Here is a 26,472-nt window from a genome sequence, read left to right as displayed (position 1 = left end):
CACACACCTGTGCTAACATCTTAACGCGTACTTGCCTTTGTCTTTTTAGATCATACAGTCCTTGGGGTATGGGATGGCCCTTCCTCTGTCTTTGAGAAGTGTCTAGTGCACCTTGGAAGGCACTACAGTCTAAATAGCAATGACCGACAAATAATGGCTTCCTCTCTTCTAATGCTGAAATAGTTCAGAAAGTTTTATGTAGTTTGCAGAATACTGGAAAGGGGATTTCCATGAATGATTATATGATGCAAAGGAGGATTTGAAAATGATCCTACATTAATTCAAAGCAAGGATTTCTAACATGTAGCACAATACACATTTGTATTATGATTTATAAATTTTGTTTCACAGATTTTTTTTCCCTACACTATGATTTTCCTAGACTGCCAGAGCTCTTGTTACCCTGTAAGACATATCAGCATTATACTGAGATTTAAACTGATTTACTGTGACTTCAACTGGTACCAACCCAGCGCTGGGCTGAGAAACGTTTTTGCTAAGATCAGCCACACTGAGCAACACAGGGAGCATCTTGACATATCCAACAGCAGTCTACAGACACAATGAGTGAGGGGGTCTGACACGGGTCTTTAAGAAGCTGGTTAATGGACTACTGAGGCTCTTTGGAGGCAAAAAGGTAAAGGAAAAATCAATGCTCTCAAAACAATTATTAAAAAAAGAAGAACTATGCATTATCATCCAGCTGTACTCAAACATAAATAATGCTGAAGTAGGTTTGGATACAGTCAATACTTAACATAAGGAAGACCTAGTACTCAGATAAATGCTGTACTCATCACTCATGGCTCCTCCTGAGGCCCAGAAGACAGTAACTGCCTTGACAGCACAGCAACCAGCTCTGATGTAGAAAATCTTTATTACAGACCCTTAGCTGCTGGCACTGGCTGATGGTGGCAGGCAGTATGTGAAGGGAAGATGAGGACCTAATGGAAATACAGTTCCCCAAATCCTAGGAGGAACAAAAACCTATAGCAATTGAGAGAAATCAAAGCTGTATGAAGAGGCACTCAGCTAATTTAGATGCAAATATATCTAGACGCTACCATGCACCACCTCTAAATAGTGCTGTACACCCAGCTTCTATTGCACCAACAAATGCCCATCTTCTCTATAATAGAATAGTCTTTGATGTACATGCTGGGGAAGAGATAAGGCATATTTACATTCAATCAAAAAAAACCATCATCAGCACAGTGAGATGAACAAAGATCATATCCATAACAGGCTTCTGACCTTTTTGGTTCTCCCTTTCCGAATGCCCTTATGTGAGGCAGGCAGGCACGCACATGCACACAAGCAGAAACAACACATAATGCCTGAAACCAACTTCTGGCCAAGTCATCCCGGTATTTTCTCCTATGGTACGTATTTTATTCACCTTAAGCACTGGATTTTAGTTTGTAGCATACACAGAGCTCCGCAGAGTTGGTGCTCAAGTAACAAAGAAGAGCAGAAAATACACCCGTTAAATAAATGAAGTATATTTTGATATAAATCACACTCCCTTTCAAAACGCACCTACTTCTTTACTAATTCACAGCATTTGGCCGCCTGCAAATCACAGTGGCCTGCTCATCACAGAGCCCTGACATCAAACCTGGGCATACTGCAGGACTTTGACCCAGGTTATTTAATGTCAGCCACTTTTCAGAAACCATCTATTTTTCATGTTTTTCACTGACAATTTTTGCAGCAACCTGTGGTAGGTTATCCTTCAGTGAAGGAAGGCCAAATCACCAATTTATTATTTCGAAATAAATTATTCATGTGTCAAAACCTGTACACTTCTACACAGTTGCTCCCTTATCTGATTTGTCATTCACCATCTAGGAATAAAACCTTTGCCTTTAAACCGAGAGCTACAAGTTAACAGCACTCTCGGAAAGATGGTTTCAGCTTGAGCAAGGAAGGAGGCAGCAAGCAGGAACTGGCTGACAAGGTGCTGCCTGGCCAGCTGCAGTTAACAAGGCTTGGGTTTTAAATTCTGCAGTCCATAGAAAGCTATTAACTTCTAATTTGCAGCAAACAGATTAATCAAGGTGGTTCTACTTCGTTAAGACAGTTTGAGGAACTCCAAACTGTCTTAAAACAGCTGAAATATTTGCTCTAATATACATTGCTTATACAGATTGGATATGATCCTCTTTCAAAAGGGGTTCCTGAAGAAACTGCTGGAACCACACGCAGGAGTTCGGTGCCAACAGGCCTCAATAGCACCTCCTTTCAAACTCTCCAAATTTTGACAGATGTGACATTTCATGGATTGAGTGGGCCAAAGCACACATCACTGACTGGAGCTGACAATCAACAACCTTCCCTGATGGTCAGGCTCTTCCATTTTGGTGAAGTTGCAGCCTGATGGGCTGGGTTGCTCTCCGGGCACAATTCCTATTTCATCGTTGCCTTCGGGTTTCGACCCATCCACTGCGGGCGTGCAGGAAAGTGACCGTCAGAAACAAGAGTCTTGCAGAATGGCTGAAGAATATTGCCCTCTAGCTGGGACTTGAGTTTTAAAGGTGAACCTGACTTCTAACTTAAATCCTTCCAGAATAAAATCTTGCGCCACTTGACTTTGTTTAAAATGTAGTCACTTTCTAAGGGTTACAAGTATAAAAGGTCTATACAAAATCTAAGTTTTTTGGTTTTGCATTGTTTTTAAATAAAAGTTTGTGATTGTTGTTTTTTGACCAATTTGTTAGGTGAAGGTGGTTACGTTGCAGATGACCAAGAAGAGCGATATCAGAGATTCCAGGTATTTTGGCCAAATACATACTGCCTCCATTTTTAAAAAATTAAGAACAAGTGCTAATGGAATTAAAGTGAAAACATCAACAAAGATCATTTTCTAATCAACAGGCCCCTGTACATTCTTTTCCTGCTGCAAAAGAAGACAATAAGCTGAGATGATACAGCAATATATTTTACACAGGTAGCACATCATCTTGGAAAGCAGGATGCCAACATCTTGAGACAATCCAGCAAATCTTCCTAACAGAACTTTGTATTCCAGTGTTGCATGCTGAATGCATCTATTAATTTTGGGTCAAAAATATAGGTCTATATTCTAAAACTTCAGAACCACAAATCACGGCTATGCACCTCTGAGCAGTAGTAGTAGTAAACATGATTAGAAGTGGTTGTACAAACAAGGCTGAGGGTCATCTAAATCAAACTTCCAGATTTTAGCTTCTGCTGACAAAAATCAAGTTCTTTAAATAGTGCTGTCTTAAAACAACTGAAATTGATTCCCTGAAAAAATACTTCTACGTGCATCTGTCATCTGGATATTTATATTCGGACAGCAATCTTTCATTGCTGTCTTCAAGAAATATTAGACACAAATATATCTCAAGAGTGCATCTCTCAAGAGTGCCAATTTGAACAGGGTAGATAACTCTTAGTAAATATGTTTTGCACGTCTCAAGTTTTTTTTCCCCACATATTTTTTACATGAACAGTAATTCTAAGAACAAAAAAAAGTGAAAATAGAAATAATAAAATACCCGTTCACTTCTTACAGAACATATCTATAACTCAAGTCTATATTTTTCACTATTTTATCTTCACATTAAAAACTTTTTAGCAGTGAAATATCTGCATAGATAGTATAAAGTCTTGGTGTTGTTTTTTTTTTTATATACTCTTAAAGGTAATAAACTGAAACCTGTCAATGCCATTGAACCCAACCCACATTTCTCAAAGTACATGAGATTTTATCATGATTTAAATAAATGTTCTTTAGAACAAAAATATTAATAATTAACATGCCAGAGACACATCTACCATCTGCTGGCATGTTCTCATTTCCACTTTTCTTAGTGAAATGCTGAATTATAGAAAGCATTTGAAGTTTAGAAACACAAACCTTTAACTGATGTTCTAAATCTACTGTTAAGCTTGCGATGTTTTTGGAATTATACACAGCTAGAAAATAAACTCTAGGACACTTGACTTTTCTGACACAACTCAAGATACTGAGCCATCATATTTATGATGTTAAACAACAGCTAGAAAATTGATATAATCACTAAAGGCAAGCTGAAGAACAGAATTTTAGCAATAACCATTTGCAAGCACTAGGAGGGTCACTTTAAAAACTTCCATTTATAAATTGTAACATCTACACCAGACTCAAAACCTGGTAAAGCATTCTAAGATTTAACTTTAAGAGAGCATGTAAAAAGTAACTATTCAACAAGCAAAACAATGCCATTTATCCACTTGCTAAAAGTAAGAGTTTGTGCTGTGTAAAGGGCACCTATCAGTTGACTAAAATGGGAGTAAAAACCACATTAGGAAAGGTAGGTACTTCCCAACTGAAAAATGGTAGCATAACACTGCAAAGACCTTCTCTGAAAAACAGTGTACAGCTCCACTCAACCACATTCAAGAAAGATAGACTGCAAGTGGAAAAAGGATAGAAAAGGATTATTGATCAGTGGAATCTAAAAAGTGTGCAGGACTGCCCTAAAAGGAATCTGGTGTGTTTACAATAGCAAAAGGAAAGATGAAAATAGGATATGACTATGCTATACGAATGCTTCAGGTGGATCAGAGGTAGAAAAGTTAAAGGACTGCGCTGGCATAGGAAAAAAGGGGGATATTACGAAAGGAAAGACATTTGAGAAGGCAAAGATCACTATGAAAAATTTCCAAACTATTAAGTGAAAGAAGACTAACATGTCAGGGTTATCAAAAATATCAGCAAATGGGCAATAAATAGCATGCACAGGTATCACTCAATGCCTGATCTGATCTATGGACCATTAATACCAGGTGATGTAAGATGGCTGTGTTTTGTGAGAGGCTATCATCATAGTATAAAGTGTTTCAGGTATCAGCTACTACAAATTAAAGAGCTCTCTTACCAAAGAAATGGTAATACCTTTAGTAAATGTTTTTTAATTTAATTTTAATTTAGTAAATGGTAATACCTTTAGTAAAATCTAGTATAAAGGATAAGATACTACATGATGCTCCTGGGAGGAAACTGCAGGAGATGGTACTTTGTCAGTGTCCTTGAGAGAAGCTTGCACCAGGCTTCCCAGACGTCTTGCGATCAAAGAGAGACGGTACGATTGTCACTTCCATGAGCGCAGAGAGGTGCCCTGGTAATTGATCTAATCTCTGACCGACATAAAATGCCCAGCCGCTTCAATGTTCTCCCGTAAGCCAATCCGTACATTACTTACGTGCTCAAGAGAAGTGAATAGCATGCAATAGTGCAGTCATGCAAGATGAAACCATTTATTCCAACTTCAAGCAAAGCAAAGCAGAATCTGTATCCAACACACCTTTTTAACAGAGAAAGCCTAAGTTCAAGAAGACTTAGAGGACTGTTCACACAAAAGAGAGCCATTATGTATTTCAGCTAATGACATTTTTATTCTGAAAAGGAAATATTTCAATTATTGCAAGCCGAGCAGCAACAGGAGAGAGGGCAAGGCAGTGAGACCCCCATTACCCCATCGTAGCCTGAACTCAATATGGTTTGGAGCTGTTCTAGCACCTTTACCAAAACCATGATTTAACCATGTGAAATATGCGCAGTACAGTAAGAGTCAGGTCTGACGTGAATAAGGTCATGGTACTATCAGAGGTGACTTTTCATTGGTGAACAGTTTTTAAGTACAGGAAAAGTTTGATTTTTTTTTTTTTGCAAGTTAAGACACTGCAAAGACTCCTCCTTCCACATGCTTTAGGCTGCATTACTATAGTAAAGCAACACTGCTGTATAAATGATAGTCCTTGTTTTCCATAACAGGTTATAATTGGAGTAGGTGACTAAGAAACTGTTTAGATAAATGACGGGATCATAACCTTTTATGCAAAATGGACAAATAAGATATGGAACTATCTGGAAAACCCCAAGGCTGTATAGCTCTCCTTCAAGCCATGGGCACAGGCAAAGCAGACAATAAATCACTAAACCTCATCTCAGACTTTCCAATTTTGTTGTTGTTTTGGTTTTCGCCAGTTTTTGCTGACAGATGGAAAAAATACTGCCTGAATGTGAATAAGATCTAATTTACCACCAATTTCCTTCCTATTTCTACAGCACATTCCTAAAAAACACACAGCATTTTATTCCCAGTGCTTAGAAGAATTACTATTAAATAGTCACACACCGCCAATACATACCATAAAAATACCACTGTAATACTTTTTGCTACTCAGGAGAATTGTATTACATTACAAAAATTTGTCTGGAATATTTTGAAATCATCATCTATAAATGTGTGTATATATTTATACAAATATGGTTTCTTTAGTACTTATCAACTGTGGATGCATATATAAAATATATATATATAGCATACAGAGAGATGAAATTGTGATATTGCACTGAAACAGCAACATGTATTAACTGAGCGGGATAGTAAGGTGGCAAAGATAGCTTTGAAGACGGGGAAGCCTTTCTTCAAGGCATCTTCTCTTTCTTTGCCTATCAGCAACAGTTAAAAACCAGGAATAATTTAAGTGCATCAGGATATGAAGTCTCAGGCTCAGACTTCAATGACAATTCCCCAAAGATATGTCCACTTGTTAAGAGGAATTCAGACTTGAGTTTTCCATCCCCAAGCCTTAACTGTCCCAACTCCCAAATGTTATGACTTTAGAAGTGAAACTTCTCGTGCTCCATTTCTTCAGTATTTCTTTTTCTTTTTAAATCTTGATATTTTTATCAGGATCCAAGGTAATTGAAAAGTGTTAATCATTGGACACACACACCCTGCTTACTGGCACCCAGAAAAAACAGTTTTATCCATTTTAAGATGGGAAAAATATACACCCTGTCAAATATCATATAAAAAAACATTCTAATGTTGTGTTCACCTATGGGAGGTCCAAAATTTCCAACTAAAAATGCATTTACAGAAAAGCTACTATTATCAAAGTTGTCACTGTTCTTCACAGTTTTCGAGACTGCTAAGTTTTGGGGCACAACACAAGAAATAAACATCGTACCTTCGTTACTGCAGTCTGAGGGGTGTCTTCAGTAGACGTAAATTGACCAGTGGTTCCCAGGACATACCCTTGTGTAGGCTACTTTTGGAATCAAACTAGGTCTCCTCCTGCCTACAAACCTAGAGAAACCGGCAATTTAGGGTACCTAGGATCTTCCATGTGTCTACCATTTTGGACCTTATCTCTGCCTCTAAACATAAAAAGGGTCATTTCCCTCCCTGAGCACTACGAAAAGCAGAGCAGCGTTAATATACATCTTATATAGGGATTCATCAACACAACATGAGATCCACCGCACTTCTTTCCTCCTTTTGGATATGAAGGCATCTGCTGCAACATTGCTGGTGACATTGTGCCCAAGCAGCATGTGCTAGGTTAAAACACACAAGGTTACCTACAGCAGCTCCAGGCAAAGCTAATGCCCCCAAACCTGCTTCCAGAATTGGCCAGATGTTGACCTGCTGTTTCCATTAGTTTCAGATGTTATTCAGCAGTATGACAGACACTAAGTTGATCTAAGACTGAAGGAAAGCTGAGATCAAACAATCCCAGAATTTAAGGCAGGCATTTATAATGACTCATTATACACAGTTATGGGATTGGGGGGAGAGGGAGGAATGTGTATTTCCTTTTGACGCAACATTGAAAATACATCCTCATACTTGGAGTTGCTCTTTCTTTACTTGCTGTTGTAAAAGAATAGTTATTTTTTAAACACTTCAGTTATTTCTGTGGTGCATTTTTCTAAAGCTGACAGTTCTTCTTTGAGAAAATGATCTTCTTAAGTTTAATCAGATATATATCAAAGCCACATGCACGTACCTGCCAAACGTATCGAGTTCTGTGTCCATTTCCCAATTTCCCAGGCTGCAGCAATGTGCAGCATTAGCAATATGCCCAGCATATTGATATAAAATGACCCTCTAAGCTTCCTATCAACTGTGCTCTCATATTACAAAACACACTTTACTGTGCTTCATGTTCATTACTTAGCAACTGCTCTGCTGCTCTAAGAACTGCATCCTTATTTACGCATGCACACGCTGGCACATCTTTCATAAAAGTAGAAAAAGAAGAGGGAGTAAGGGAAGCTATGATAGCGCGTTATAAAATCATAAGTGGCATGAAAAAGATCTACAGGGAACAAGAGCCTTCTGTCTCTTTCAATACTAGAAGTAGCAGGCAATCAATGAAAACAGCATTTAAGGCTTAAAGCAAGCAAAGGAGATGGTTCTTTGAAGAACATGGAGTTAAACTGAAGAATTTCTTACGGCTGTTGTGCTGCCAAAATTTTAAATGTAAAAAAAAAAAAAAAAGCGGGAGAAAATCTTTATTTGGGGGGTGGGAAGGCTATCCTAGGGAAGGCTATTAAATACAGGCTCAGGAAACCCCAAACCACAAATTGCTGGAGGCTCAGGAGAGCTCTGGGGAAGTATCCTCAAATGCTTGCCTGCTTCTTTTACTCTTCTGTTGGCAAGTGCAATAGTACACTATTAGAAAGCAAATCTGATGTTAGATGGACCTTTGTTCTGACCCAGTATGGCCAGTTTTACATTCCTTATCACTCACATTTATGCTGATCACATCAAAGTCAGACGAATGTGACTGTAAATAGAATTTGGCCCTCCATTTCATCGTAACCTCCCTTTCTGAGCATAAATACATAAAGTCCAAGGATTGAAAAAAATAAAATGATCTGTCATCATGACTCAGTTTGTTGCATGTATCACGAGGAGAGCCTAATTTGATAATTTTGTAGAATGGAACAAGAGTTTTGTGTTGTTGTGGTTTTTTGTTTGTTTTTTTCCAGCAATAAAAATTATAATTCATTAGTAAATGAAATTGCATATAAACCTAAATTTATTTAGATTACAGCCAAACTATTCAGACATTTCAGTTGAATAAGAAAATCATTTATAAGGAAAAAGCAAGTGGAGTATTCACTAATACTGTAACATTTAGATATTCAGAGAAGGGTGCATATGTGCACTGGGAATATCTGTGCGTATTAGTAGGAGATTTGTGTTTACTGGCAGAATACACACCTGTGCATTTCCAGGTTGATGAACTGTTACACAGGCACTCACATCAACTCTGAAGAAAAACTACTGAAGTTTGCACACCTGCTTTCCAAAGCAAAAAAATAAAAATTAAAAAAAATCTGAGAGTGGCCTAATTTTAGCACTAATTGTGGTACTTTGTTGAATCTGTGTCTCAGAACAGACTAAGTGGTACCCCAAAATGCATGTGCTTATCCTCCCACTTGTGGTCATGTGAATCATCTCCTCCTCCTGAGGAAGCATGCTAGATACAATGATTTTTTGTTTCTCACCTTACAAAAGCATCGTCCTCACGCTGAGCTACAGAAGAACATGATTAAATGATATGTCACTAAAAGAAAGGCTACGTAAATTTTCTACCACAGTAATATTTTCTAAAACCACAGTTTTTTGATCATTTCAGAGTGCGCTGGGTTTTTCCTGGTGAGTAAAGATGTGCTTACTGAATTTAGAACATAGTTTCTCTCAGTTTGAGCTGCAGATTCCCAGGCTGCATAGTTGTGGTCGCGTAACTCCTCCATGGGGCGTTTGGAGTTTCCTGAGTATGGAGGGAAAAACGAATTAATCTGACTCCAGTGTTTAACTCATTTGCAGGACTCAGATTTCCTGTTCTGCAAACATAAAGGGTTTGCAAGGAGTGTGTAAGAGCCTCCAAGATGTATAGCTATGTGAGTGCTAAAGATAGGGAGCCCCATTCTTCTCTCCAGCTTAAGTTGCCAAAGCTCTGTGGATTTCAGCTGTATTATTACCAATTCAAATGTGTTCCAAGCCAGAGAAAAGTCAAGAACAATGTGTATTTATGAAAAAAGGCCAATTCTTGTTTGGCTGAAGTTCATAACCCTAAAAGAACCCAGTAATTCCACTATTCTTCAGCCTAAGTGCTGGCTACATCTTCCACTTATCAGCATCTGTTCTGTGGTGCAGGGCATTAGTAGCATGGAGGTGGATATATTTACCGATTATTTACATTGCAATTTTCAAAGGCAGAGGAATGTTTTAATCTTAGATGAAGTTACAGCAAGAAAAAGATCAAGTCAATCTAAAAACGAAAGCAGCAATTGAAAAGGGAAGGAAAATACCATGGGCAAGGTCTATTTGAGGTGATAGCTAGAGAATAAACATGATTGTATGTGCAGTAAGATTTTTCTAAGCTAACTTAGTGGTTAAGAAAGGTGCTGAGTTAAGATTTTTGGGAACAAAGAAACATAGCACTGACCTAATTCCTTTCCATTAATCAACAGCAAAGTCCCATTCACTTCCAGAAGAGTAGAATTATGCTAAGTTAAGCTCTTCTGAAAACCCCCAAAGAAATTTTTTGTGTATAAATTTGGCAGGTGCGATACAAGCATTGCCGATGCACGTCCTGCTTCACATTGACCTACATGATTCCAGGAGAAATACATGCAAGTGTGAAAGGACGGTAGGATTTTAATATCCCCAGGATTACTTGATGTTCAGCTTTCAAGAACGACTCCAATTAATGCATTCTGTGTTGGCTTGTGAATGGGCATCAAAAAGTAGGAACAGGATCATAAGCTCATTTCATACTGGCTATCGTGTAGTTATCAGATTGGAGCACGACATTTTTTCCAGGCTAAACACGACTATGAAGTTGTTGCAATATGTCATGTATCTTTGCTATCATCCCGGTCTATCGCATTAGCTGTTGTTACAAAGCTGCTCACTGCTTTAGTCTTAGTTGTCTAGAAAGCTCAAGAGACAGAGACATTTTCTGCTTCACATTTTCTGAGACTTCAAGTTAGCACTTCGTCTAAATTCAGGAATCAAATCACAGATGTGCTATAGCAATGTTTCATCTCAAAAAAAAAAGTTTTGAAAAGCACATCTTCCTAAAAATTGTTTTGATAAAATCTACCACAAACAAATAATTTAGCATCTCTTCAGTGTCTTTTTCTTCTTCAATCACTATTCTTTGATGAACAAAAAGTATTATTTAGAAAACCAGCATCTAAGAATTGGGAAACTATCAGTCCCCATTAGAAGACTGAAAGACAGTTCATGCAAAACAACAACAGATAAACAGGCAAGAGGATGAGGAGGGCGTGTCTTTGTAAATGTCACTACATGAAACTGTTGGGCTTGTAGTTATTACTTCTAAAGGACTCTGCTGGCATGGTTGACTTGATAGAAAAAAGTAAAAAAAAAAAAAACACTGGCATCTCTAATTTACAAATCTGAACTGAACCATCTTTCACTTGTTACCAGCTATAATTTTTCATTGTAATTTAACCCAGGATTGTTATTGATTCAGCTCAGTGTTGGACACACACTGTGCATAAGCACCGGGTGAGATAGTTAACATCTCAGCAAGATAACGAGGAGCACTCACGGCAAAGCACCCGCGCAGACACACTCAGTTGTGCCAAACTTTGACAAGCGACGAAGCCACAGCCCACGCATGGACATGGATTTCTTTCGGAAAGGCTGTGGAACGGTGCCAGCAGCAGTACGGCGCGGTTCTCAGCTGCTCCTACGTGGCCAAGCCCAATGGAGCCTCCAGAGAGACACCAGCTTAGGCTCCCACAGCAAATGAAGAAAATCATTTGAAAGAGCCAATACAAATATTTGACTTCATAGAATAGTTTGGTTCGGCGAGGGGGAGGGAGGATCAGAAAATTAAAGAACGGGATTAAAACGAAGCCTGACAATTTCAATATTGAACTCTAAATCCTAGCATCCAGCTTTGGTATCAGAAGGAAAGTTAACACAGTCAATAAGGCTGCTATCCACATTGTCCAAATATGCAAAACAGCCAATATCCTCACGTTTAGTTTGCTAAAATTTTCAGACATTTCAATTGTGAATTGAATTAAGAAACTGTGGGATTCAATGTATCAGATGTTCCCCGTATAGGCCATATTTCATTTTTGTAAGGATTGCATTTTTATTAAATATTTTCAAGAACAGAAGTTGTAATATAGAGAGAACTGAAATTGTCCATTAAAAATAAAGATTAAAAAAGTATTAGGATGAGGAGCTTTTACTGGAGTCTTCCCCTTTACTGCAGTTTCCATTGTGACAGCCATTCAGAGCACTGGTTTATGACAGAGAAAAAGGGGGAGTAAGTGAAAAAGATGAGAAAAAGCTGAAAAATTAAAAGGGAGAATGGACTTATTTGGTCAGCTGATTCATACAAGAGCAATTCCTGAAACCAGTGCAAAAGCCTGGAAAACAAGAAAGATTCTTCTGTGGGATTTCCTTTTCCTTGGTCCTTGGAGACAAACTGTATAACTCTAGAGCAGCCAGCTCTCTGCTCCTCTTCACAAGCTCTTATACTTAGCTCTGTTCTGTGTAAATGTTTCCCTTTTATGTTTCACCTGGATGGTGAATGCTCCCTGTGTTTAAGCTTCCGAATGATAAAGAGATGAGAAAAATATCACACAAGAAGCAAAATCCTATTCTGTATTTCCTTCATCGAGCAAAACACATCAGAGCCTATTGACACAGCCCTTTGTCAGAACCAGATCGTTCAGCGTACCCTCTGGATGGAAATTATTGTAGCAGAGAAGTAGAGAAACATTCCTTGGATTTAGACAACTACCATTGGCAATTAAATATTTCTCTAGTGTCCACCTTTCTGACACCAGTGATGAGGACGTCTAAAGGCAGTATTACATACAAAAAGCAAAACCCAGACAAGATACGCATCGTATATATTTTTTAATCCTTATACATGTACTTGGAATAACAACATGATTAAAAACACTTCCTTGAAAAACGTGTTTCTTTCAGCTGCTAGGTACTACAGAAGCTACTATAAACTCTTTGCAAGGACCTATCATGGCCAGAAGTTCCACTTTGCATAATCATACAGTGAACTAGAACTGGAAATAAAATATGGTAGAGTTTCTCTGAAGATATAAAACAATCCTGCACAGTCCACCAGTTTCAGGATTGACTCAAGTTCAGAATCTCACCATTTAGACAACTAACTTCTCTCATGTCTTCAGCTGAATTCAGACTCCTCAGCATCACCAAAAGCTTACCAACAAAGCAGACAAAGAAGTCTCACTATAAATATGTGCAAATGACTATTGCAAATGCCAAAATAGACGTGGCTACAGATTTTATTGGAACACTTATGTTTTTCATGTGGTATGCTAGCTTTCTTGCCTGCCTACTTATGTGGGCCAACTCATGTGCTACTAAAATTCTCCTTATTAAGATTCCACATTCCGTCTGTAACATTTTTCAAGAAAATGCATGGAAGGAGCACATGGAAAAAACAAAAGTGATACAGAAATCGTGCATACAAACATCATCTTTTCTGGGTTGTGTTTGTGCAGTTCCTAGCATTAAAAAAAAAAAGAATTAAATCAACTATTCCTGTGAAATTACCTGGTGGCATATCAGTTGAGCCATTTTTAGCAGGAAAACAAGAAAACCACCACCACCACCACCACCAAACACACCTGGGCTCTAGGAGACTGGACAATTACACACATATAAATGAATCTGCATGTCTGAGTTGTTTCCAAAGGCAACCAGGAAGCACATATGAAATAAGCCAGGCCAGATGAGAAACTATCAGTCAGCAGCTCCATAGCATTAATTTTTCTCAATAAATTGAACTGTTAATAAGCACTTTTGCTAATGATGGACAACTTAAATGAACATCACTACATGTGAGACAGTGGCAGCTGTCAAAACTTCGACTTTGAGTATATATGAGAGGAAAATCCTGAAGAAGCAAGGAGAGAGCACAGATATGTAAGGAAGTCTGGATCTCACGTGGGCAGGAGGCTGGAACGTCCCCATCCCAGCAGGTGGGCAGCTGTCCGCAGGCCCACAAGACCTCAGCTCTCAGCCACCATCGCTACCTCCACACACATAACGCTGTTGTTCCTCTCCCTCTGCTGAATCCTCTCCTGACTGCTCTGCACCAGGCTGAACATTATCCAAGAGAACAAAATGAGAGATCTGAACACGTTTAATGATGTTTTTCCCTGCATAGGGTTACAGCGAGTATTAGCCTCGACAGAACAAGTTTTCTAACAGTGATGGGACTTGGAGCATTGATCCACCAAAGTTTAACCTTCTTCCAGAGGCAGCACTAAGAAATGCAATCAGCCAAAAGGGTGTCCAAATGCTATAAAAATGAGGGAGGTGGCTGTATTTAAGCATCAATAAAATGAGTATACTTTACTCAAGTATCCACAAGATACTTCAGCTAGCCAACATGGGTGGGGGTTCAGCTCTGCTTTGTTTTTTCAAAGAAGATTCCTGGATTTCTATGAGGAAAAATTATATTGTGTTAAAACTGAGAAAGAGCTTCTCTTTCCGAGCAAGATCTCTCTCCAGGAAAACATCACAGAATACACCGCCATTTCAGCATACTTTCTCTCACTACTGGAGAAGGCCATCCCATGGCAAAAGCTGGCCAATGCCTCTTTAACCTTCGTTCGTGACTGGGCTGAGATTTTTGACATTCACTGAATGCAGTGAATGCCCCACACAGGGGCAGTTTCACTGTTTTGGAATGCAAAACAGAAAATACAGGACAGCGACTGTGTTTTGTGAAGGTATGGCACACGAAAGCTTTAGGTAATTTCTTCACACTTAAACTTTTTTCTTAGATTTCATGAGATTACTACCATTTACCACTAATTAAAACAGTTCTTGAAACAAAACTGCTCTGGATAATTTGCAGAATGGAGGCTAAACTCTTCTTCTGCCTCTTTCGTCAAAGCTCGTCTGAGCCCCCACTGTTCAGACACTGGCAGGTAGCACTGTCTTTCAATCCTGTTATGCAACTTGGCTTCCAACATCTGCAAGAGCTAACTTGTTTCTCCAGATAGATTTGCTTTCCCAGGCTCCTGACTTCTCACCAATGTGAGGTACTTTGTGTGGAGTCGTCTCAACTTCCTTCGAATCCAGGCTTTTCTAAATACTTTTTGATTTTTTCAGAGATAGGAGAAGTCGGTTGTATATTTATCTTGAATTATCAAACACGCTAAAAAGGACCTATCTGGGATTCCAGGCACCACGGCTAAATATTAAAAATACAGTCATCCTTATGCAAACAAAAGTATGCACGCCAGCCTCCTCAAAAATCACAAATGGCTCCAGCCGCAGAGCTCCCAGAAAACAAACCTCAGTGGTTAGTACAGCCCTTCCCACTCTGAAAGCATCAGACATAGCAGCCCCAAAAGCACTGGGCATTCCAAAACACAATATTTTAAGTCACCTTCTGGTTTTGATATTTCCACACATGCAAGCGCTGAAATTGTTCACTGTTCCGAATCACGATAGCTACGTCCTAAAAATACCAAATATAGATTTATCTTTAAATCTTAAACTTTAAATCTCTAATTTTAAATCCACAACTTTATAGATTTATGTAGTTAGAGGTTTAGTCCTCCCCAGAAACAGCGATTTGAGATCAAACAGTAGCACAAAACATATCTCCTGTCTTCGGTTTCCTTTTTGCAGCTTGACTAACACATCAAATTGCCTATATTTTAGCAAGGAGACACAGTATATATGAGGCAAAAAATAGCACAGTCTTTAGTAGGTGTTCACTTTCTTCAGCTTGCCATCTTTTATCCATTTGAAGCAAATATTTTTTATCGCTACATGTCAATAAAAACTAAGAGCCAATAAAACAGCATAGCTTGCATTGTGGGGCACTGTTAAACAGAAATACATGGATCATATTGAGTTACTTTAAGGCACTGCGAGTGTAATTCAGTAGCAGGCAAGAGAACCTCCTTTAACACAAAGGGGTTTCTATTTATATGTTTTAAGAAAAATTTTAGTATGATATTGCTGAAAAATAAAGGTTTAGATCATCAGTATTCCTTTAGATGGAAATGTTCAAGTGTTGTGATCATTTCTTACTTGATTTGCCTCTGTTTTCATAATTACCTGTTCGTTTTTACTGTTTGAGATTCTAGGCTGCTGTCATTTCCGTGGAGACAAACTCGGGCAATATTAAGGGCTTTTAGTGATTCTAAGGCAAGGCATTTTGAAAGTACAAAGCAACAGCTATTTTTGCCAGCCAACACAGTCTAGAGCCCAAAGACACACAATTATGCCTTCAGAAAGGCAACAGCTGGAGCACACGATAATCATTTACCATAACCCCCGCAGCCCCTTTACTTGGTGACAAAGGGTGTTCCCAGAAATGGGGTATTTCACCTCGCTGAATGCTTGCTACGAGATGCAAAGCCCAGCTCCTGCAACCTCTCTGAGCAACACACTGGTGACCTTCAGACAATCTGTAGCAGATATTCTTTCAAGCAATTCCACTTACACCCTTAAAATAAAGGGACAGAAGAGGCCAAACTAAGGCAGATAAAACAAATTTTGCATACGCTTAATCAACCTTCCAAGAGACCCATCAAAATCCTTTGAGAATGACTACGGCAAGGGAACGGAACCAAATGGAGACAACTCCAAGGCAAAGAAAGCACAAATCTTTCACAGTGCCGTCAGCACAAAGGCATTCCCAACCTCTCCGCCTCTCCAGCACTCTGGATCTTATAACCCTCTCCCAAGGGAGGGGGAGAGATGGAATCAGAGCAGAACCCCTCGCATGAGAGACAGTTCTTGAGAGCACAGACACACCACAGGATGAATGAGGCACCGGACCCAAAGGAAAGAAAAATTGAAATAAGCAATCCAAAAACGTAAGAAAAACAGGAGCAAAATGAACTCTTGGAAATTCCACCACACAGCTCAGATAAACCTGTAATAACATGGGTGCTCTTACCTTTGCCATCTGTGCCTGCACGCCATTTGCTTTGAGAGATGCTACTGCTTTCTGTGCTGCTGCCGGACTGTCAAAATCTACAAAACCGTAACCTAAAAAAAAAAAAAAACAAATAGACATTTTCATTATTATCTGTGTCTGTACATAGATCAAGATTTCATTTCTTAAAGGAAGCCCTTTCCATTGTCTCACTGCCTCCTGGTAGCACTACAGCCACCAGCTGTCACACCTCTGTTTCTGTTTCCTTTCTTCCTCAACCTAATGGGGTCTAAAGAAATGCAAGCACTTGAGGCTTCAGCCTGCAGGAAGGTGTGCAGCAGAGGGGACAAATGGCAGCCCTTTGCCCGTCCCTGCAGACAAAATGTCCCTCTCTGGCAGAGCCCTTGTGCTGTAGAGCCCTGCCCCATCTCTTCCACAGGAGGAGGCACAGACCATGCTGCCTGCCTAGGTGAGCAGCCGCTGTCCTCCCCACCTTGGGAGGCTGTCTCCACCTGTGATATTCTCAGTATCCATTCTGCAGCACGTGTCCACGTAGAAGCAGTCTCTCCAGAAGACCTACCCTAACAGAAGGCTGACATACAAAGCTCGTAATGGTTGGGATTGTGAGAAAACAACTCCCTTTTCCTGTTCCTTGAACTCACGTGAGGATGAAGCTTCGTACAGGCTCGTGGGTCATACACGGTTCATACAAGGTCGCGGGTCTCTGCCATAGGCTGCGGCCAGGAAGCCTGCAGCAGGCTTCCAGCACATGGGAGCAATTACAGGAGAAATCACAGCCTGTGCTATACAAGCAACCACCAGGTAGCTCCAGAAGATGGTAGGATAACCAAGTCGCAGCCTGCTTAAACCCCATCCCTTTTGTCTTGCCACCCTGGCTGCTGGAACGAGGGCCAGGTCCCTAGCAGGAGCTGCTGCAGGGCGTCATCTGAACATCAGCTTAGTGGTGGTGCACCTTACAGATGGGCAAGGAGCAATCGTCTCCTTTTATAAGTGGCTTTCCAAGTGCCAACACTTGCAATAGTTTATTAATCAGACAGTCCCTTCCCATCTTTTCTTCTTCCCTCACTGCATCCCTCTTCATTTTTTTTCCCCTTCAGCAAGCAAGACTCAGTGCTCAAGCAGAACTAGTGCTATTAAGCCCCTACTGGATATTTACAGCCCTAGAAGTATTTTTATTTATGTAGAGGTACAAAGGAGGGCAAAGAGGACACAAAATGGACTTGACACAACTTCTGAGCAATTAGCTATCTCTGATCTTCAACAGCGCTTAAGTCTTACTCATAAAGATTTCAACAGAGTTAGGAAGATTTAAAAATCTCACCAAGCAGCTATTGAGGCAGCTGTGTAGATTTCACAATCCACCCAGGGAATCCTTTGAAAACCCCAGCCTACATCTTACTGAGTGATTACAGCACAGGTAGGCACATGCTGCTCGGACAAGCCGTGGCCAGGGGCCACCTCTCTGGCGTCTCCCCTGGAAGCCGTACGGATAGAGCTGAACTGCCTGAAAGCTTTAATAATATTAGCACAAGCATATTTATAGCATTGCAGCTCCTTTGCAGACATCTCCATTTACTAGGTCAATACACATAATACAGGAGGCAACCACAGATATGCTTTCCTGCCATATCCACTTTTATTTCTCTTGCCAGCCTTTCTTCCTCCTCGTGTGAGGCCTTCTTGCTCTGTGAACCCCATCTATGTATAGGAATCTGTGCCTCTGATCACCCCGTCCCAAGATATAAACAACTCTATTATTTCAGTATGTATACATTGCTCTATGCAGGGGTTAGCTCAATGCTGAAAGAATTTTGTGCACATGGATTTTTTTTCTTGGCTTAAAACTTATTTGTAAAGTTTTAAGAAAATGAAAAATATATATATAAAAAACACCAAGATTGCTAAAGAAAATGCTGACTTAACTACAAAAAGCGCTATTTTGATAACAAAGTCAAGATCTGAACCTTTCTACTCTGTCCTCAGTTGTGGGTTTTTTTTTTTTTTTTGGTAGGGCATTACTACAAATTGAGGGAAAGCCTGAACAACCGTATATTAGGACAGCATATCTAATAAACACTACCATGAAAAAAGTGCACTGGAGTTTGGCCACTGAGGGGAAGTTGTTTTACCTAGTCAGTTCCTCCCATTTAATGCTCTTCTGCTGAGCATACCATCTTGAAACTAGCTGGTTCTCCAAGGCAGGTTGCTTCGCCCTGTTCTCCAGGCTGCAGAGCAGCAGCGAAGCTGATGCTGTTTTGAACCAAAAAACCTGCTACATGGGAACAAGAGCCCTGCCTGGATTCCTGCTGTGCCTTTGCCCTTTGGGAGAGCAGCAGATCACATTCAACTTCAATCTTGCTGAAGGAGAAATCCTGACAAGAAGCCAGAGCTGCCAAATGGGAAACCTGAAATGCGTTGGGAAGTCATGGGGTGGCTTGGATCAAACACAGTGAAAATTATTTTTCAGGGCAGTGAAGTGCTCTTTTCAGGACATAACATTCCTTTTTATTTCTTACCATGCTCATGCCAGAGAACTAGGAGGTGACGGCACAAAAATAAGTTTTAACATTGACCTTAAAAAACAGATAATAGAGTTGGAATTTGATATTTATCATCAGCGCACAGTGCAGTATTCATGTATGCAGTAATAGAAGGGAAGTGATTTTTAATATAAATTCCTAGACAGCACAGTAAGTATTCCCATCTAAGTTAGCATTGCTTGTAAATATAAACTGGAACGTGCAGGAATATTCTGGTGTTGTACTGTAGGGATCAGATATATCTAACATAGTAGATTATTGAAGATTAACATCGGTCCATAATATTTAAAGCTATGGATGTTTCTTAAACATGTATTCAGTGGGTACAAATGGCTATAAGCATATCATAGATCCAACGAGAGTCTCAAGACAAAAACAACAAAAAAAATTGCATCTTCAGCTGTCCATTATGCATTCTAGCGTTAATACTACTCGCATCACTGCAAAGCTGCTCTTTTTCCTTCCCCCAAGCTAATTCTCATTCCAAGTATCTTTCTGGCCCTCCCCGCTCCCGACACATCTCTCCACCACACACATAACATCAGGACAAAATCACTCTATGGCTGCAAACCGGTCCAAAGCACATCAATCTGCTGCAAGGGAAGCCAAGTTCCCAGGCTGTTTGAGCGTTCAAGTATCCTTACAAGAACTCTGCAATGCTATAGACCAGAAAAACAGGCACACTGGGCTTTTGGACAGTTTACGTTCTTCCCTGTAGATGTTTATAGCCTATGCTGATGACCTATGCTCACATATTTCATTTGTTTATAATCTCACTTTAAAAAAAAAATACAAAAAACTTTTTTTTCTTCTCAAGCACTAACAAAGTAGCACAGGATATTTATATATGTATTTAGATACACCTTTCAGTGTAGATCACTGCGGCAGCTCAGGCTAGGTGCTGAGACACCCCCTCCAGCTTTCCCCATAGCACAAATGAGCTTCCCAAAGCTCCCGGTGCCGGGAGCCCTTCCCTCCTGGCCAGGCTGCGGCTGTGCTCCCCCCGGCCCCCGCCACCAGAGCCAGACTGCCGCGGCTGCCCCTGGCAGGTGCAAGCCCTGGGTCTGGCTGCTCAGGCTCAGTTCCCTGCTCAAACAGCTATATCTCCGCTCTTCCAGGGAGAAGGCAGCAGGCCGGCTGGAAGCATCCTTCGGGACGGATTCAGACCAGGAGCTGCCAACTGGATGCTGCTGCTCTATGAAAATGTCTACATTTCTTCTTCCTCTATTCAAAACAAGTGCAAGCCCCACCAGCCCCACCCTTTCCTATCCTCAAATTCCAGAGCTTGTTTTTTTTCTTATTATTTTGATCACTGCCTCATAAACATTCTGGTCTACGGACTATTATTTTCTTTTTCAGATTTTGTGCAGAACATCGTGTAAAACCCATGCAGCTTCTAAACCAGGACCTCCAGACTGCTCACAAGAAGCCATCCATCTCCACCACAGGAAACCAAAACCAAAACTATTTCCCCTCTTTTCATGAGGCATTCTGCCCTTTTCCTTTAAGAGCACAAAATGCAAATAGGGAGAGCTAGGAATTGAATTTTATCACCAACACGAGCCCCTCAGCTCAAGGGTACTTACAGCGAGGGCGACTTCAGCTACAGGGATCTGGGATCCTGAGGTTTTTTGTGCAATGACATGTGTCACTAGTTTGTAAACGTGAACACAAAAAAGAAAAAAATACCCACACCAGAAAACAAGACAGGACTATCTAGATTAATTGTTCAACCTTTTCTCCAAGAAATAAAATGCCTGTAATTTTGTTTTGGCCTGACGCCATTAGAGCTAAATAATTAAATTTCAGGGATAAAGGCAGTGATTTTGTACCTGTGGGGGAAAGAAAACAGCTAAGCATCAGCAAGCGCAAGTTTATAGCTTGCTGCACTAAGTGCTACCCGAATACACAGGCAGACACTAAACATCTCCGTCTCCTATAACCTAAGCGGCTGGGGGCCTCCTGGTCTCCGTTTCGCAGTTCCATAATTAAGCTTGGCAGCAGGTTCAAATGAATTAAAACTGAATGTCACTATTTCCTCAACAAATCCCTCATCCTTGTTTTTTCTTACTTGTCAGGAGAAGACCAGCAGAACAGCAATTAGTGGTAAGCAGTGCAGTGAAAAAGAACCAAGTATACACTAATTAGGTCACTCGCCAAACACATTCATTTCATTGGCAGATTTAATCAATGTTTTCCTGAAATGTCTTAAATCTCCTATGCTAATTTAAAGTTTTGTTATTGTTGTTACTTTAAACACAGATGGGATGCCTGGAGATTTTCAATTGCTTTCCACAAATCCATTTCAAAATAACAACCCCTCATATACTATATCATCAAAATTTAGGCACAGGTTTTAGGAAATGGCCTCTAATTTTATGCCAACATTTTTGTGCCTGCAAATACCTATGGGTGCAATTTTGTGGATTTAAGTAATTGCAGGTGTGTCTAGCTCTTAGACTTCAAATACTGAATTGCCCTGACTGATCGGGTACTTAAGGGTAACGCCGAATAATGTGAGGGACTGCCTGCCACTCGTCGTTCCCACGATTATGGCAAAGAACTGAAGTGGTGGCACAGAGGGAAGGCACGCTCCTGCTGGGGCACATGCACTGCACAGCCTATCTCAGGAGAGCCCCACCTGTGCAGTGACATGAGCAAAAATTAAAAAACAAATGCCCAGAGAAGTGTGCTTTCCCAGAAGCCAGGTGCAGAGCACCTTGGCACCCAGCTGAGCTGGAGATCTGCAACCTCTTGCTGAGGGATGAGGAGGGAGAAGCTGTGATGAACGACTGAGAATAATCTGGGGGTGGTAAACTCTCAGCTTTACCCTGCCACAAGGCCAAACGTCACGTCTGACCTCTGGCCAAATGCTTTTTTAAATCGCTTGAATTCAAGTCAACCAGTAATCTGCATTTTGCAACAACATGCACACAAAGAAAAAGTAGATAGGACAGATGATGCACCCAGGCAGGAGATGGTTTATAGACACTGGCATGGAGTGTGTATGTTAATTCAACTAATAAGTGCATGTAAATTAACTTGTTATTAAGAAAAACAAAAAAAACAGTACCTAAACAATGGGGAGATGGGGAACTTACACATCCTGTGGAGCTTCCCTGGTTCCATTGCAGCCAACAAGCTCCCTTCATCAAAAGTTTTAATGCTTTGTCTCCATTAGCTGAGATCTTTGCATAAACATGAGAAGCACCAAGCTTGAACACTGGGATTTTATGACTGACAGCTGTCCCCCACAGCCTTCCCATCAGCCAGTCTGACTTCTCAGCACCTCAGGTGGGAGGCTGAGGACAGCTACAAGAAAGAAAGGACTCCAAATGTGCCCTTCTCCTGCCTTGGCCTGATCGACTTTGCCACGCTGACTTTTTTTTTTTTGGCAACATGAGATCTGTGTAAATTTTGCATGAAAATTAAAAAGTCTTCTTAATTATGTAAAGATAAACCTAAACTTGCTTATGTGTAATTACAACCACTCCATTACACTTAAAATTGATTTTCTAGGTCTGATACACCAGGCCAGCTGCAACTCTGCTCCTCATTGGGAGGCAACATCTTTTTCTCATAGTGAAGTTCCTAGGTTTTGGTTTGGGCCGTCTAGAATTCAATGTCAGATCTGAAATCCAGAACAGAAAAGACTGACAATATCATTTGTGCTGGGTTTTCAAGAGGTATAGAATGTTTCAACAAAAAGGAGGACACAGTGATTTTAGAAAATGCTTGCTTATTTTCAATCAATGTGTTTGTTAATGTTGCTTGGAGTTTGGAAACTGAAAACCACTTCCAAAAGGGGCTGTGACAAGGAGAGGACTACCAGACTTGGGAAGAGGCAACAGTAAACACTACTTAAACCATGAAATAAAATACATTTATCATGAATATATATATTTATATATATATATATATTTTAATCATTCTGACATCACACATGCATATCGATATGTATATGTCCTGGTGCCTTCGAATAGATTAATAAAGTTTTTACACAAACACTAATATATATACACACAACTACGCAAATATATAACAACCAGTCAGCTGTTTCTCCTTCATGCTTAGATGAAACCACTTGGATTTCAGGAAAACATAACTTCAGTTGTAAAGCGCTTAGTTAAGAGTCTCTCTTAAAAGGTAGTATTCATTTTGGCAGTCAGGTAGTCCACAAAAAAGCGATTATCCAGTAATTTACTATGCAATTTTCACTCTTTGTTTTATGCTCAGATAAAGAATCAAATTAAAGTCTTATAAGCCTCGGAAAATTAGAGTTAGCAAGCAAAGAGGTTGAATCACCCTTGAACACAAAATTACTGAAAACAGATTTTTCGTTCACTTCTCAGATTGTGCTGAAATATTCTTATAGCTTCAAATGCTCAGAGTAATGGTAAAATAGTCTAAATTATTACTGTTTTTAAAGCTCCACTTTATAAAAAATGTTAAAAGTCGTGAATGTAAAAATGTAGAAAGTGGTGAATCATCACTTTTTAATTAAAACAGCTAATACATAGCTAGAAAAATAATTGGAAATAGAGAGACTTAAATGCAAGAAAGAAAAGATAGTCCCTTCATTTCAGATCACTCCCTAGAGACACACCTACATCGTTAAGTATGCATATACAGCTGAATTTTTTGTTTGCTTTAGCTTGATATGGAAATACGACACAAAACTGTCACTTTGATTATGTTTCTGCAGTGATTTCTTTTACCTCTTGCATTATTTGAATCCCCTTTATAACAGAACTGGAGAAAAACAGCCCTGTAGGTAACTAGCAAACAATTTTTAGACAACTGTTTGCAAACACATTCTTAATTTGAACATTCAATTACTTTGATTTCAACTGAGTTTATATGAAGGCAGGTTATTATTAATTGCACAACTAATTAATGATATTTACATGCAAAAACCTAAGCATGGAACTTGTGATGATCCTTTTTTATACTTTGAAATATTACTGAATAGCAACCTTTTGCAATCTCAAGTAAGTAAATGTAACAGGACAAGGAATCCTCTAAAATTTCAGTGTGGGGGAAAGAAGTACTTATTAAATAGACAAATATATACACGTATAGGTATTAATAATCTCACGGAAAGTAATTCTTCATAAGCATTCTCTCAGGAAGGATGGAAGCAGACTTCAAAACTGAGGAAAATTCTTTGTGACACATGGTTGCAATAAGAACAGAAAGCAGGAGAAGTAGGAGTAGTACAAATTTCATAAATATGCCTATCAAGAAATTGACATTGCACTTGAAGACCCTCACTCAACATTTATGCTATATTAATGGCAATTCAGAACAATAAAGACTGGCAAGCTGGAGAAAACCCAGGAAAGAGCACAAATACAGACAAAAGGAAAAAAAAGCCCAGATTTTGCAAACAGTAGAACTCTATTGGAGTACCCCTAAAAATGCATCAAGCATTTGATGCATTAGAAGCAACCCTGAACGTGAGTACCCAGAGGTAACCAAATTGGAGCACAAAACCAGCGTAAACAGTGAGATGTAAGACTTCATGAGGATCTGTCAAAGAACAAAAAATGAAGGTGAAAATAAACCAAGAGAAAAGTTAAGAAAAGTTTCCTAGTATTCTGCTAACAGTGCAAACTTTGATTAATTGTACAAAGCAAATGAGGGAAATCTCATTGCTCAAGTTGCTAAATACGGACTGAATGAAGAAGAGAACATATTGTAAATCTTGCGGTAGCAGAAAGACAAGAGAGAAACACACTTTTCCATCTTTAGCTTCTGTAGTTATTCTCTCTGCAAGTCCCATTGATTCACTGTCAAAATCCACAACCAAGATTAACTCCGGTTTACATGGAAAATTTAGATGTGAGCTATTCCCATATTTAGAAATAGTGTGATTTCATATTACAGTTATTTAGCATTATAACATTGCTTATTGGTGTATTGGTTCTGTAATCATTAAGATTATTTTTACTACATTGGTTTAGCATAAGACATTCATTATAGCTCTATGGCTGAGCTAAGTTTCACATGTGAAGTAGTGATTGAAGACAGGAGAATGTTGTCCCAAAAAAACAAATACTCCAATAGTGGTGCATAGTTACCTATTTACATGAAAAGGAGGGAAGGATAGAAGAGCAGTTTCCTCCCTTGACTGAAGAAATACTCAGTGACTCACAAGTGATAATATTTTGTAATAGCTACAAGGAAACAGCCAGAACTTGCAGCCTCGGATTAAGTCCTCCTGCTCTCAGATCCAGAGATATGGTACCAATTAATAGCTTCACCCAAAAACTAGACGTGAGCCTCACACCCAAAAGTTAAAAATGGTTGACTTTTTCAACAATTACTTTTCATATTCACTTTCATCTCTGAATTTATAGCTACGTCCAGATGCTAAAGTTCCAAAATACCACAAAAAAGACTATTTTCTTGGTATTTCCAGCCAGCAGGAAACACTGACACTCTCATGAGAAAGTCTGTTCTTACGAGGTTTCATGCTCAGTTATGCAGAATCCGGAGCTTTACTTAGCTTGGATAATGTTTGAGGAAGATATGAAACCAAATCTCTTGAGATTTGTCCATCACTTATTTTAGAGTTGAGCAACTTGAGTGAAAAAACTGGTATACAGAAGCAGTTTAGAAACAAACCATTCAGACCTTATCTCTGAAGGCTTCCAGCGCCTGTGTAGACAAGCAGTTTTCTCTTCTGACTGGACATGGAGCTAAGCAAGTTATTCACGTGCTGGTCAGCAAAAGAGCATATAGCCTAAAAAGCTATGAGACTAACTGCAGAGGACTAGTTAGAAACTGATGTTACTACTGTCACGCTAAGCGCCTTGCAGGCACAGCATCTGGCATGTCACTCCCATGACATTTATGGACAGAAATGGGAAAAACAGACTATCAATGGGAGTTCTGCTCTCGGCATATATGGAAGAAAGCAACGAACTACTGCAGAAAATAAAAAATGAAGTCCTTGAGCAGTCAACTCTTCCAACGTTAGGTTTAAACAATGATAGTACTCTAGGAGGCAAAAGATGTTCCGTATCACCCAATGCTCTCTGTCAGAAATGAAATATTCCATTCTCTTCCTCCCAATGCTAGATTGCTTGGTAATCATAACATTAAGTAACTGCAAATACTCGTGAGTGGGAAGAAACAATCT

The 26,472-nt window shown here is 39.6% G+C and overlaps 1 protein-coding gene across 24 annotated transcripts in view; it reads right to left on the bottom strand.

Annotated features, from left to right (window-relative positions):
- The window catches only part of RBMS3 (RNA binding motif single stranded interacting protein 3), a gene marked incomplete at its 3' end in the record, with an annotated part of 702,635 nt that overhangs the window by 244,242 nt on the left and 431,921 nt on the right, over positions 1-26,472 (bottom strand). For all 24 annotated transcript variants that reach the window (XM_080580036.1, XM_080580033.1, XM_080580013.1 and 21 more), the window contains one exon: positions 16,786-16,877. In XM_080580036.1, coding sequence (XP_080436162.1) covers positions 16,786-16,877 — 92 coding nt within the window. The remainder of the gene's footprint in view (positions 1-16,785; positions 16,878-26,472) is intronic.

The sequence above is a fragment of the Anser brachyrhynchus genome, assembly GCF_964034855.1.
Source record: "Anser brachyrhynchus genome assembly, chromosome: 2".
NCBI classification, from domain to species: domain Eukaryota; kingdom Metazoa; phylum Chordata; class Aves; order Anseriformes; family Anatidae; genus Anser; species Anser brachyrhynchus.
The sequence above is the reverse complement of the archived record's forward strand: the minus strand, read 5'-3'. Positions and strand labels throughout refer to the sequence as shown.